Source organism: Lentinus tigrinus (genome assembly GCF_003813185.1).
Source record: "Lentinus tigrinus ALCF2SS1-7 unplaced genomic scaffold L226scaffold_19, whole genome shotgun sequence".
NCBI classification, from domain to species: domain Eukaryota; kingdom Fungi; phylum Basidiomycota; class Agaricomycetes; order Polyporales; family Polyporaceae; genus Lentinus; species Lentinus tigrinus.
Genome location: NW_027137928.1, coordinates 27,734 through 41,301, shown reverse-complemented (window position 1 = coordinate 41,301; position 13,568 = coordinate 27,734). Strand labels below are relative to the sequence as shown.

At 57.8% G+C, this 13,568-nt stretch overlaps 5 protein-coding genes across 5 annotated transcripts in view; 2 read left to right on the top strand and 3 right to left on the bottom strand.

The window, feature by feature from the left end:
• L226DRAFT_465921 (uncharacterized protein) overlaps positions 1-732 on the bottom strand; it is a gene marked incomplete at both ends in the record, with an annotated part of 5,195 nt that extends 4,463 nt beyond the window's left edge. Inside the window, one exon of the mRNA XM_067675952.1 lies at positions 16-732. Within this exon, the coding sequence (XP_067533613.1) occupies positions 16-732 (717 nt within the window). The remainder of the gene's footprint in view (positions 1-15) is intronic.
• A 1,414-nt stretch (positions 733-2,146) lies between these two features.
• On the bottom strand, positions 2,147-3,844 carry L226DRAFT_561433 (DUF1929-domain-containing protein; the record flags this gene model as incomplete). Its single annotated transcript, XM_067683435.1, has 11 exons — positions 2,147-2,167; positions 2,439-2,590; positions 2,648-2,651; positions 2,732-2,745; positions 2,804-3,032; positions 3,096-3,305; positions 3,329-3,332; positions 3,395-3,421; positions 3,483-3,521; positions 3,635-3,707; positions 3,766-3,844. The coding sequence occupies 11 exons, from the start codon at positions 3,842-3,844 to the stop codon at positions 2,147-2,149; spliced, it is 852 nt and encodes a 283-aa protein (XP_067533612.1).
• Positions 3,845-5,103: 1,259 nt separating this feature from the next.
• Positions 5,104-6,970, bottom strand: L226DRAFT_524210 (microtubule binding protein; the record flags this gene model as incomplete). The annotated part of the gene is made up of 6 exons (XM_067678875.1): positions 5,104-5,250; positions 5,311-5,622; positions 5,682-6,071; positions 6,137-6,718; positions 6,783-6,879; positions 6,939-6,970. 6 exons carry the CDS (start codon positions 6,968-6,970, stop codon positions 5,104-5,106), a joined length of 1,560 nt encoding a protein of 519 aa, XP_067533611.1.
• A 1,414-nt stretch (positions 6,971-8,384) lies between these two features.
• On the top strand, positions 8,385-11,695 carry L226DRAFT_465949 (copper radical oxidase; the record flags this gene model as incomplete). Its single annotated transcript, XM_067675954.1, has 16 exons — positions 8,385-8,470; positions 8,531-8,661; positions 8,720-8,798; positions 8,858-8,888; positions 8,950-9,016; positions 9,079-9,106; positions 9,157-9,293; positions 9,347-9,465; positions 9,533-9,946; positions 10,003-10,222; positions 10,283-10,554; positions 10,623-10,653; positions 10,773-10,951; positions 11,013-11,241; positions 11,300-11,317; positions 11,460-11,695. The coding sequence occupies 16 exons, from the start codon at positions 8,385-8,387 to the stop codon at positions 11,693-11,695; spliced, it is 2,277 nt and encodes a 758-aa protein (XP_067533610.1).
• Positions 11,696-12,574: 879 nt separating this feature from the next.
• The window catches only part of L226DRAFT_489296 (uncharacterized protein), a 6,138-nt gene continuing 5,144 nt past the window's right edge, over positions 12,575-13,568 (top strand). Inside the window, exons 1-2 of the mRNA XM_067677269.1 lie at positions 12,575-12,997; positions 13,048-13,563. Of these exons, the coding sequence (XP_067533609.1) occupies positions 12,581-12,997; positions 13,048-13,563 (933 nt within the window). The 5' untranslated portion in view covers positions 12,575-12,580. The remainder of the gene's footprint in view (positions 12,998-13,047; positions 13,564-13,568) is intronic.

Genomic DNA, 13,568 nt, shown 5'->3' with positions numbered 1-13,568 from the left:
GTGCTCCGGTTGCACCCGCTCGAGGTCAGGCCGCCACGAGTCCTTGAGGAACCTGACGGCCCCATTGCCATCGCCATCGACATCGAGGTCGAACGCCAGGTATCCACGAGTGCAACGGCCGTACAGCGCGGGACTGGCGAACGTCGGGCGCCCGATGATGTATCGCCTCCCGCACATCGTGAGCTTGTACGCAGGCCACTGGGACGAGATAGATTTGCGAGGATCGTCCGGATCCAATGACAGAGCATGGTAGATCTGCCTCTTGAGGTATTCCGTAGGAGCACTGGCAGCGAAGTCTCGCATCTTATTCTTTTCGTCCTCGCTTGCAAGAACGACGGTTGGGTCGAATCCTAGCTCCTCCCGAGACATATGTGCGATCCGCCAGAAGAACGTGTGGAGAGTGAGGTGCTCGCGAGTGCCATAGTCGAATGGTTCGGAGACGACGCCACCCTGGCGATCGAAGTACAGGAGCCGCGCGCGGTTCTTGTAGACGTACACGGCGTGGAGGTGTTTGCGATGCTGATGACCGAAGATCTGAGCCATGTACTCGGCGATCTGGCCTAACGCCTCGCGACCTTCGTCGGTGTCCGTGCGCATGAACTTCTTCGGGTCGTCGTCGAAGTAGAAGGCGGAGCGGCTCAAGTCGATCTTGACTTCGATCGGGATGATCGCGTCAGCCCACGAGCAATTGCCCACCCAGTCCTTGCGCTGAGCCTTGTTGTTCTTGTGCATCTTACTCTTCTTCATGAACTCGTCGGGGTCCTTGAAGACGAACCCGTCGTAGCGTCTGTCGTTGAAGAAGACTCCGACATCGGTTCGCGTCGCAGTGTCCGCGTCTTCAGCCGTCTTGTCGTCGGTAGCCTGGCCGCTGGAAGGCGGCGTTGCAGCTGCCTTCACCTCGGTAGTACTCGAGGCCTTGTCGCCGACGGACCAGTTAGAGACGTCGCGTACCGCGATGGGAGGTTCACGGTCATCGTCTATGTCACAAGATGCAACCTTCTTTGCAATCCGACACTGTCCAACGCATGAGTATAGTCATAATAGCATGCGGATATCTGACGTACGATCTCAGTGTTGACTTTCCATTCTGGCGTGAGCTTTTTGAAGTCGGAGACGTAGTGGAGCTTGCCAAGGTACTTGCCGGGGATGTCTTTGGGAGGTATGTCTTCGCGAGGTGCGTCTTCGCCAGACGAGTCGACGGGAGGTGAGGTAGTGCCAGGAAGATATTGCTCGAAGAAACGATCGACGGTCACCTGCACCGTATTGAACTGCATCCTCTCGAGACCGGTGTAGACGGGACGGAGAGTCTTGTTCTTAGGGGGGTCAAAAGCTTGAGCGGTAGTAGTCGCACTTGCTTTGGCAGGAGTGGGATTGGGATCGTGGCCAAGGGGGTTGTCTCGAACTGCGTTCGGTGTACGAGGGCGGCCATCATCGCCAGAGGGATTGGCAGACGGATCGTCGTGAGAGGAGGAAGAGGACATGGTGGTTGAAGACAACTTACGGGTGAGAGTTCCGTCGAGACCTTATATGTCTGGAGTGTTGGTTTTGTTCGATATATCGGGATGTCGCCACGCGGTGGGGGTGTTTGAAGCAGAGAGTGGCTTTGATCGGAAGACGCGTCAGCCCACAGACCACGCGTTGCCACCGCCGTGACTGGCTATGGTTGGCTATGGCTCACCTCAAACAAAGGATCGATTGTCCGAGTGCTTTGATTAGGAGCACAATGGGTGGTGGCTGGGTCCGACTGCGCGGAATGCAAGTTCAACATGAACAAGCGCCTGTGCCAGCAACAAATATCTCACGTGTTCAAAGCGGTGACTTAGCGCCCTCCGCTTGTTCGCGCTTTCAGCCAACCACTCGAGTTGCTGGGTGGCAGTATATAGAAGAGGTCTATGACATTGAATATAACGAGGGGGTTCGTCGATGGAGACCGCAGGCTCGCGGATTGCTTACTCGCGGCGACTTGTCGGCGGCTATGAACTTGGTTCGGGTGGCTGTGCTTCCTTTCATTCATTCTCTACGCGTAGCGTGAGGCTGTGGCTCGGGGATTGCAGCAATGAAGGAGAGCCACACTCAGCGCTTCTCTCCCTTGTATCAGCGGTGCCATGTCTGTACTACATGTCAAATACGTAACAACTTTGTCCGTTCACAGATGCGTGCCATGGTCCTGGATATCATGACCAAGTCCCAAGTATCTGAGAGAGGGTATACAGTAGAGTCCCCGTCGCACTGGAACGGCGGTACACGAGCATATCGGAGGTATAAACACTAGCTGGTCCCTGGCGAATCGGAAGAAAAGCATTACGCGTATCGTCCACTGGCAGCTGGGTAGCAGCTTTCCGGGGGTATATACAGTAAAGGAACGCTAGACAGGCCCCATGCCTGGGAGGGTGAAGTCTGGGAAGTTCGGCCAGTTCCCGGGTTGTCCGGGATCGCACCCAGTTCGAGTGCGACGGCGTCGGTCCGTCGAGGACGAAGACCTGCCACCAGCCTGGCGGGATGACGAACGCGTTGGGCGGCGCGATGACCGTGCAGGTGTTGCCGTTGCACGAGAACTGCGGGAAGAGCGTGCGCATGCCCATGGAGTTGCCTAAGGAGCGAGGTCAGTCCGAAACGTGATGGTGTTGCGACGGAGATTTTTACATACCATGCTATCGGAGGTAGGCAATTGAACGACGATGAAACAGATGTCAGTATTCGCAGCGAAAGCTCGAGCAAGGGAATAACAGACCGTGCTGGACGTTGCTACATTGGTGCATCCAAGTCAGAACAGTATGTGAAGTTCACCAGTCGCGCGACGTACCTGCGATCATGGACACTCTCATATTGGCCGTCGTACCCTGATGGAGCGTGACGTGAATCGTGTAGCTCCCGCCGTACTGCCAATCATTCTCATCCACCGTGAAACTCGGCTGGGCAAAGCCCTGCGTGAGGTACGGCGGGATGTACACCTCGACACGCATCTCCTCGGGGAACGGCGGCGGGCCCTGTGGGTCGCTCCCAGAGATCAGAATGCGGCCATCGGGCAGAAGCTATCGGGATAGAGACTACTAGTGTGAGGCGACATGTTCACTGATACCTTTCTCATGACGTACCGTGGCCTCGGAATGGTACAGCCGCGCCACGATTGTGTCGTTGAGGATAGAGATTCGCGAACCGACAGGCTGCGAAGGGTCGTAGAGCAGAGCCTGAAGGTTGGGATCCGTGGCGAGACCGAAGCCGGTGACGCCCTGGTGTGCGCCGTTGACGATGAGGAAAGTGCCGTCAGGGAGAGCTAGCTGGAAGGTGAGTATTGCTGAAGGCATCTGGTTTAACATACAGGACGCACCAGCCTGTCCAGAACGGAATAGGCGTATGTCAGAGTAAGTTGCAGAGATCTAGGTAGATCACTCACCATGCAGGGCATAACACGTTGAGAGGGCTGCGGGGAAGCATGGTCAGTTGACGGTGGACAAGCTCCGCATCCACGACTGTAATCGTACCATACGCTCAAGAACCCATTGAGCGTTGGCGACTTCAGGCTGGATATGAACACAGTTGTCGAGTGCAATGTGAGAGGGTCGGTGTACGGTGCATGCTGGGGGAGCAGGACTGCGGTGCCCTCGTGCGTCCGGCCCAAGCGCTGACGACAGACCCAGGTATGTTCAGCAGCGTCCTGACCGTGTCGAACGTGACCGGGTTGAGGATGCGAGCCTCGTTGTAGTATTCTGCGAGATGATCACTTAGCACGTTTTAGAACTCCTATTGCGACACTCCGTTACGTACCTACAAAGATGTTGCCACTAGGGAGCATGTGCAGGAAGGGATAGAGATTGTTCGGATCCGTCCGGTTGAGCCAGTCCATGAACAGGTACGTCGGACCACCCGAAGGAGTAGGAAGGACCTCGAGAGTCGGTTCCGGCGCAGTGAAGAAGCTTCAGCGCCCGCTCATCCCTGCCACAGTCAGCCAAGGGTTTGGAGGCGTACCTGCAGCTTCAGCTCCTGGAAGTTCTCCTCCCAATCGGTCGTTCGTACCGTTCACTCCCAGGCTACCATCAGGCGCGTACAAGCGCACGCCGAACGTGCTGTCGAGCGACCACCGGCCGATGACGAGGTACCGCGTGGACCTGTCCGGAAGGACGACGGTCCTTTAACCCTAAGTCGAAGAAAGGGCGTGCATCGATGACTCGAGGGTGGTTGTGGACTCAACCTCCTTGATTGTGTTCGAGTCAGCGTAAAGGAGCGCTGCTCACAGGCTGATCAGTACATGAGACTCAAGTGTAAGTCAGTACATATCCAGTTGAATGCAACTCCCTGTTCGTCTTGTCGTGAGAGAGCAGTAGACGGACGTGCTTATGCCGCTCGAACTTGTGGTTCAAGTTCAACAAGGTTCACTTTGATTGACGCCCGTCGGGTGCGGCGGTTCGAACCTGAGACGCATCACTGTAGAATGTAACGAAAAGAAAGAGGCAACGGCGAGGGGCTGTTAGGTATTGCACTGCATCTGCCTCACGACTCAGACAAGGAGCGCACTTGTAGGACGCTCTCAGAGCTGCCGACCAGGAAGGTTTGAGGAGCTCGTGCCGTTCAGTGACTAGTGTGCCTCTCCCTCGTCCGACACAAGATCTCTGATTATATGGCAGCCAAGCACAAAAAAACCTACACGAGGGCAGTTGACAGTCTAAAATTGAGTACCACCCCCTGATGCAGCTGTGAGAAGCTTCAAGCTTTGGAGCTTGGATGTTGTTTGCGTGCAAGCCGCGGTAAAGCACTGGGCGGATGGACCGGCGCAAGCCAGAACACGACGACGACGACGACAAGCCAGGGAAGTGTTCGTGCTGAAGCGTAAGATGGTTGGTCACGCTGGAGGGTGTGCGCAGAAAACAATCATAGAGATATGAAACGCACCTGGGACCCGAACACTATAGTGCTGAGAGCGATCGCATGCACCGGGAAAGCCACCGTCGACCACACCCTATCAAGAATAAAAGAACATACATTTCGAGTTTCCTACCATTCCAAGTTTCACCGCACAGCACGCCTACCAAAGTGCCCACCGTACATAATCCCACCTCCGCCGCAGGGCAGCGCACAGCGCACGCCCGCAGTCCAAAGCACCAATACTCAGCTCTCGAGGAGCGCAGCAGCCTTGCGCGCGTTCGCGCGAACGGTCTCGACCTGCAGCTCGAGGTTCCGGATCTGCGCGCGGGCTTCGCGCAGCTCGGCATTGAGGCGCGCGTTCTCCTCCTTGAGTGCTGAGACGGTCGAGTCCTGTGTTCGGGATCGTTCTTGTCAGTTCATATGAAATGCAAGAGCCACCAGAGTACTCACGTCATGAGGGATCGTCTGCGACCGCGTCGGCTCTGCTCTCGGGGCGGGCGCAGGCTCTTCATGCACCGCAATAACCGGGGCCGGGGCGGCAGCAGGCGGAGGCGCGCTTGTCGTCTTCGTCGGCGCTGGGGTCGGGGCGGGAGCTTCGGCGGACGGGGCGACAGGCGCGGAGCCCGAGGCAGAGAAGACAGAGCCGTCGTCGAGGGAGACGAGCTTCGGCGGCGCGGTCTTGCCAGAGAAGAACTCTGCAGCGGAGAGCGCGGGCTCTGCGGACGGAGCGGGCGGGTATATGTCCGATTGGAAGGACTCGGCCTGCAAATTTGCGTGTCAGTATGTGCGCATCAGTACAAGGAGCGCGAGCGCGAACGCACTTTTCGGGGGACGATGAAGGCGATGGCCTCGATGGAGGACGCAGCGACCTTGAGCGCACGCGCGATCTCGCAGTCGGAGACGGACAGGCCGCGGCGAGGGAGGAAGCACATGCCGCGCTGCGGGTCGGACGACTTGTACTCGGCAAGCGGGAAGAGGTTGTCATGCTCGTACTCGTAGTAGCGGATGTTGCCGTCGCCCTTGCCGGCGAGGAAGAGGATGTTGTTGTCCGTCCAGAACGGCATGAGCACACCCGAGGTCTGGTCGATGGTAAGCGTCTTGACGTTGGCGAGGGAGCCGGTCTCCCAGATGGCCACCTGACGGTCGCTCATCTTGCTGAAGCCAGTGGTTGCGAGCCGGTCCTTGTCGCCCATCCAGACGACGCGCGCGCCCTAAGCGGCGTGTCAGAAAGCACGCGGGAGCCTGCAGCCCGCGTAGCGGAGAATGCACGACGCACCTTGATACCGCCGTGGCCTTCACCAACGCGGACAGGATCGCTGCCAGCGCGCGGGTCGAAGATGCGGATCTTGCGGTCGCGGCAGGTGGTGGCGAGCAGGGTGCCCCACGGGTTAAAGACGAGGCTCTGGATAGCGTCCGCGTGGCCGCCGAGGACAGATTTCGGGCTCTCGGGGTTGGCAAGGTCCCAGAGTTTGACATGGTGGTCGCCAGTGGAAGTCGCGAGAACATTGTTGGCAGTCGGATGGAAAAGGACGTGGCCGACGCGGCGGGGAGAGACGTCGATGCGGGCGACGGGGTCAAAGTCCTGGGGCTCCCAGCCGTCGAGACCCCAACCGTCGAACGCACCAGAGTCAACCTTCCAGATCATAGCCTTGCCATCCTCTCCGGCGGAGGCGACGATGGAGTCGTTGAAGGGCGACCAGTCGGTGTCTAGCACGGGGGCGGTGTGGCTGCGGGCGAGGGGCACAAGGTCGGGTAGCTTGGATGGGAAGCCGGTTGGGAGGGGCGCAAACGGCGAGGGGAGGGGGAGGATGGCGAACGCGCCGCCACCAGAGGACTGCCAGTTGAGAGAGACATACCGCTGGAGATAGAGACGAGCGAGATGAGCTGTGCGCGTGAGCGATACCGAGACGTAGAGGGCGTACGGTGGAGGCGGAAATGACATTGGTGTCCCATGCGCTGTTGGTTACTTTGACGTTGTCGAAGCCGTACTCCTTCTTGCCCTGCTGGCCAAAGACATGGCTGCGCGCGGTCGTCAGCAGCCGCAGCGGCGGGCCACGCTAGAATGGGTGGACGCGTACCGGTACTTGGATGCCCGCACAAATCGCGACATCCCGTTCTAATCGCAGCCGTTAGACCTCGTAAGACTGGAAGATAGTAGCGAAGACTTTAGGAGGACGAGGAGGAGGACGAGGAGGAGGAGACGATGGAATTGGTAGAGAGCGACAGAGATCAGACGCGCTGTCCATGTCGATACACGCTAAACCCTAACCCCCGTCATCACCACCCGGCGCGGTGCCTTGACCAAGTTTCCTCCTCCACCTTAACCACCACCTTCCCCGCCATCCTGTCATATCTCTCCTGTCTGTCTGCCGCCTACTACAACGACTAGTGCTTGATTGCGTACTTGTACGCCTCTTTGCACCCGATCTGGCGAATGACGAAGGCACTCACTACCTTTGGTGCACCAGAGGACGTATCCTTCGCCCTTCAGCTTCAGCCATCACCGGACCAGTAACCCAGCCAACTAAGTCGGACGGTCACTACTGTCATTCCTCTGCGATGCCGTCCTTGACCTTGACCCGGAAAGCCCAGGAAAGTCCACAGATTGGCGCACTCCCGGGACGACCAGGTGTGCAGGACGCTGAAGACTGCTCTACCGTCAATTTGTGGGCGTCCAGTCAACATCAATTCCGAGTCTCCATGTACGCGCCCCCCTTTCGCCTCTCAATATCTCGTGGCAGCTGCATGAGAATGCACATTTGTCAGTTAGGGTAGGTTGACACCGTGCAGCGACTTCAGGCACACGCGCCACTAGATGGGGCGGAAGGACCAAGAAGAGCGCAGGGGAGCTAAGTCGCCTCGAAGACTCGCCCCCGCCCATCGCAGCCACAAATTCGGGCACCGGGATAGAGTTTGGGCGGGCGTTTATGCGGACAGACGGTCTCCATCAAGAACCTCATGGCCTCCTTCCGAGCTTGGACGCCTGAGGTTGGCCTCTGCCCGTACGAGTGATGCGGCTGCCGCTTCCGTACCACGCCAGGTGGGTTCGCGTCGACTTCCCTGCGGTATAGTAATGAATCGTCGTGCCCTTCAGTGTCGTGCGGCGTCGGCGATGAGTATGATCTTCGTTATGGAACACATCAGCGTGCGCGTTGAGGCTGCCGCCCGATGGCCGTCTAGGTATGCCGCACGTTTCCCCTCCGTGATGTATTGGTCGACAAAATTATCCAGACAGATTCCTTCGTGCTTTGGGTTTGAGCGGCTCAGGGTCGTTATATAAACCTTCGTCTCTCGTCTCGTCGTCACCACAGCATCTCCCTTCCTCTCGGATATAGGGTGCGTTGGACATGACGGTCCTAACTGCTTCCCTCAGGCTAGCAGCACTCGCGCTGATCCTGCCTCATGTATGTCGCCCTACCTCGTCGGTTTCTAGTGTTGAGCTAACTCGATCATGTCGGCAGGTCTCCTATGGGTTAGCCCGTCATGTACAACACGCCCCCGCCGTGCTCGACACTTCAGGAGCGATGCTCGAGGGTAGAGACACCGCTGCTGTCCTCGTCTCTCCTGTCGCCAATCCGCCCGCACCCTGGACGTACAGCGCCTGCTACGTGTGAGCATGTCGGCATGTTACCATTCCACGACACGAGAGATTGACGCACAGCTCGTCCAGCGACAACGCCTTCGGCCGCGTTATGGCCACCGAGCTTGACGACAATCAGGGCCTGACCGTCGAGTCATGCATCGCCGCCTGCTCCGCCCGGGGCAACACCCTGGCCGGGATGGAGTTCGGTGTTCAGTGTTGTGAGTGTTTCACCTTCGGTGGTGTGTTCTAGACCTCCTCGACTGACATCTCTGGCAGTTTGCGCCAATGCGCTCACAAACGGCGCCGTCAAGGGTGACGAAGGCACTTGCAACATGGCGTGTGGCGGAAACGCTGGGTGTGTGGTTCTGGCATCTGTTCTCAGAGCGCCGGCTAAGATTATGTGACGTGAACTAGAGAAGCATGTGGCGGCCCTAACAGACTCTCGGTACGGTGTCCTCCGCCATATATCCGTCGATCTTCTACTCACATACAGTTCTGTCTTCCAGGTCTACACGTCCACCGGGAGCGTCACTGTGTTCCCGGTCCCGACCCCTCTGAAGACCGGCCTCCCCGGTAGGTTGCTATTCCCGTCCCCTCCTTGACGTGTCTATGCTCATCACAACAATGGCCGATAGGACAATGGGCTTATCAAGGCTGTCTGCCGTACGTCGATATCATAGAGAGCACTGAACGTATCCGACAACCCTTCATAGTGACAACGTCAACGGGAGCGGTCGTACTTTCCCTAATCAAATCATCAACGTGAACGACACGACCGTCCAGGGCTGTCTGAGCCAATGTTCCGCATTTGGATATCCCGCTGCAGGTATCGAATTCGGTCAAGAGTGCTGTGCGTCATTGTTTCCATGCTTTCCAGGATAGGGGGCCTGACCTCCTTTCCAGACTGCGGTGACGTCTCCGATCTGGCTGAGCATGGGGCGACTCTCGTACCAGAAAGCGACTGCAACGTCGTGTGTAGCGGAGATCCCGTCCATATCTGCGGCGGCAGTAACCGACTCACGGTAAGGATCCGAACGCAACCTCCGCTCCCCTCCACTGGCACCTGACCTCACACAACCTTCAACTCAGTACTACAGCTGGAACGGGACCCTCAACGACTGGAAGACGCCCGCCAACACGGGCCGGTACGAGTTCTTCGTGCCCGGGGTCGTCGTCCCGCTCCTCGTCACGCTCGGCATCAACAACAAGGTCTCGTTCGTCGAGAAGTTCGGCACGAGCGAGTTCCCGAACTCGACTGGCGCGTACGAGCTCGACCTGAGCCTCGTCAACGACTTCTCCAGGACGTGGCGCGAGATGCACGTCAAGTCGGACGTCTTCTGCTCCGGCGCCGTCGTCCTTCCCGACAGGTCCGCGCGGCATCTCGTCGTTGGCGGGTGGTCGCTCGACAGCACGTTCGGCGTCCGCTTGTATGCGCCCGACGGGAGTCCGGGAGTGAATGGTACGAACGACTGGGAGGAGAATTTCCAGGAGCTGAAGCTGCAGGTACGCCTCTGAAACCATCAGCTAGCAGACGCGTGGGTGCTAAATCTTCTTCATAGCGGGGACGGTGGTACCCATCTGCCCTCGTCATGTCCAACGGCAGTGTGCTGGTCATCGGTGGTGAGGTTGGCAGTAACGGCGCGCCAGAACCGACCCTCGAGGTTCTTCCTACCCCTGCGGGCGGTCCGACGTACCTGTTCATGGACTGGCTCAACCGGACAGACCCGAACAATCTCTATCCCTTCCTGCACATGCTCCCGAGTGGTAACATCTTCGTAGGTACGTAACGGAGGTGCCGTAGTCGGAGTCCCAGAACATGCTAAGTGATCATCTCTGCAGGATACTACAACGAGGCCCGCATCCTCAACCCGGTCACGTTCGACACGATCAAAACGCTACCGAACATGCCTGGGTCTGTCGTCAGCGCTGGGGCCGGACGCACTTATCCCGCCGAAGGCACCGCAGTCCTGCTCCCCCAACATGCGCCGTACACCGACCCGCTCACCATTCTAATCTGTGGCGGCTCCCACCCTGATACCCACATTGCACTCGACAACTGCGTTCATATCCAACCCGAGGTTGACAACGCACAGTGGGTTCTTGAGCGTATGGTACGATACCGATTCCAGTCTGGGATGCGGAGCCTGTCCACCGTCAGCTGACAATATCTTCCCTACAGCCTTCTCAGCGTGTCATGCCCTGCATGGTGAGTGATCTTCTCGGACCTCAGCACCTTACTCTGACATGCGCATCATCTTCCGTTCTGGACAGGCTGGTGCGTTCTGCATGTGAAACAAGATGTCTTCAGCAATACTCACTTTCCATCTAGCCCTCCCTGACGGCACCTTCCTCATCGTCAACGGCGCACACCAGGGTGTTGCCGGCTTCGGTCTCGCCACGGATCCCAATCTTCAGGCTCTGCTCTACGACCCGTCCCAGCCTGTCGGTTCGCGAATCTCCATCCTGAGCGATACGATTGTGGCGCGCCTGTACCATTCTGAGGCCACGGTACGTCACGCGGGAAGCCGTCAGCGAATACGTAGCCTCACACCAATCTCTATCTCAATAGCTTCTGCCCGACGGCCGCGTTCTGATCTCTGGGAGCGACCCACAGGGCCCGCCGCCGTTCCCCGAGGAGATGCGTGTCGAGGTGTACATCCCGCCGTACCTCACCCAGGGCTTCGCCCAGCCTAGTTTCACGGTGGACGAGAAGGATTGGCAGTACGGCGGGAGCTACACGATTCACGTCACGCTCCATCAGGGTACGACGGCCAATATGAGAGTGTCCATGATCGCAGGTATGTCGCGCGACTGGTGAACTTCACATGCTGTTCTGACTTGGACGCACCAATGTAGCAACGTCCAGCACGGTCTGTTGTTCTCTTGGTCCAGTTTGCGTTGCGAATACTGACGTATTTTCTCATCTGTTGAACGGCGTGCCTCCACCGTGACTGTAGCATGGTATGTTTAATCGGTCCATCCCAATCTCATCGCGTTAACGGTTGTCGACATCTAGGCAACTCGATGGGCATGCGCACGCTCTTCCCCGAGTTCTCGTGCAACGGCAACACCTGCACGGTCATCGCGCCGCCCAACGCATTCGTCAGCCCGCCAGGCTGGTGGCAGGTCTTCGTCCTCGACGGACCGACGCCGTCGCACTCGAACTGGGTGCGCATCGGGGGCGACCCCGGACAGCTCGGGAACTGGCCGAACTTCCCCGACTTCACCCTCCCAGGCATGGGGCCTGTCTAGCGTTCCTTTACTGTATATACCCCCCGAAATCTGCTACCCAGCTGCCAGTGGACGATACGCGTAATGCTTTTCTTCCGATTCGCCAGGGACCAGCTAGTGTTTATGCCTCCAATATGCTCGTGTACCGCCGTTCCAGTGCGACGGGGACTCTACTGTATACCCTCTCTCAGATACTTGGGACTTGGTCATGATATCCAGGACCATGGCACGCATCTGTGAACGGACAAAGTTGTTACGTATTTGACATGTAGTACAGACATGGCACCGCTGATACAAGGGAGAGAAGCGCTGAGTGTGGCTCTCCTTCATTGCTGCAATCCCCGAGCCACAGCCTCACGCTACGCGTAGAGAATGAATGAAAGGAAGCACAGCCACCCGAACCAAGTTCATAGCCGCCGACAAGTCGCCGCGAGTAAGCAATCCGCGAGCCTGCGGTCTCCATCGACGAACCCCCTCGTTATATTCAATGTCATAGACCTCTTCTATATACTGCCACCCAGCAACTCGAGTGGTTGGCTGAAAGCGCAAACAAGCGGAGGGCGCTAAGTCACCGCTTTGAACACGTGAGATATTTTGTTGCTGGCACAGGCGCTTGTTCATGTTGAACTTGCATTTCGCGCAGTCGGACCCGGCCACCACCCATTGTGCTCCTAATCAAAGCACTCGGACAATCGATCCTTTGTTTGAGGTGAGCCATAGCCAACCATAGCCAGTCACGGCGGTGGCAACGCGTGGTCTGTGGGCTGACGCGTCTCCCGATCAAAGCCACTCTCTGCTTCAAACACCCCCACCGCGTGGCGACATCCCGATATATCGAACAAAACCAACACTCCAGACATATAAGGTCTCGGCGGACCTCTCACCTGTAAGTTGTCTTCAACCATCATGTCCTCTCCCTCCTCTCACGACGATTCGTCTGCCAATCCCTCTGGCGATGATGGCCGCCCTCGTACACCGGACGCAGTTCGAGACAACCCCCTTGGCCACGATCCCAATCCCACTCCTGCCAAAGCCAGTGCAACGACGACCGCCCAAGCTTTTGACCCCCCTAAGAACAAGACCCTTCGTCCCGTCTACACCGGTCTCGAGAGGATGCAGTTCAATACGGTGCAGGTGACCGTCGATCGTTTCTTCGAGCAATATCTTCCTGGCACTACCTCACCTCCCGTCGACTCGTCTGGCGAAGACGCACCTCGCGAAGACATACCTCCCAAAGACATCCCCGACAAGTACCTTGGCAAGCTCCACTACGTCTCCGACTTCAAAAAGCTCACGCCGGAATGGAAAGTCAACACTGAGATCGTACGTCAGATATCCGCATGCTATTATGACTATACTCATGTGTTGCTCAGTGTCGGATTGCAAAGAAGGTTGCATCTTGTGACATAGACGATGACCGTGAACCTCCCATCGCGGTACGCGACGTCTCTAACTGGTCCGTCGGCGACAAGGCCTCGAGTACTACCGAGGTGAAGGCAGCTGCAACGCCGCCTTCCAGCGGCCAGGCTACCGACGACAAGACGGCTGAAGACGCGGACACTGCGACGCGAACCGATGTCGGAGTCTTCTTCAACGACAGACGCTACGACGGGTTCGTCTTCAAGGACCCCGACGAGTTCATGAAGAAGAGTAAGATGCACAAGAACAACAAGGCTCAGCGCAAGGACTGGGTGGGCAATTGCTCGTGGGCTGACGTGATCATCCCGATCGAAGTCAAGATCGACTTGAGTCGCTCCGCCTTCTACTTCGACGACGACCCGAAGAAGTTCATGCGCACGGACACCGACGAAGGTCGCGAGGCGTTAGGCCAGATCGCCGAGTACATGGCTCAGATCTTCGGTCATCAGCATCGCAAACACCTCCACGCCGTGTA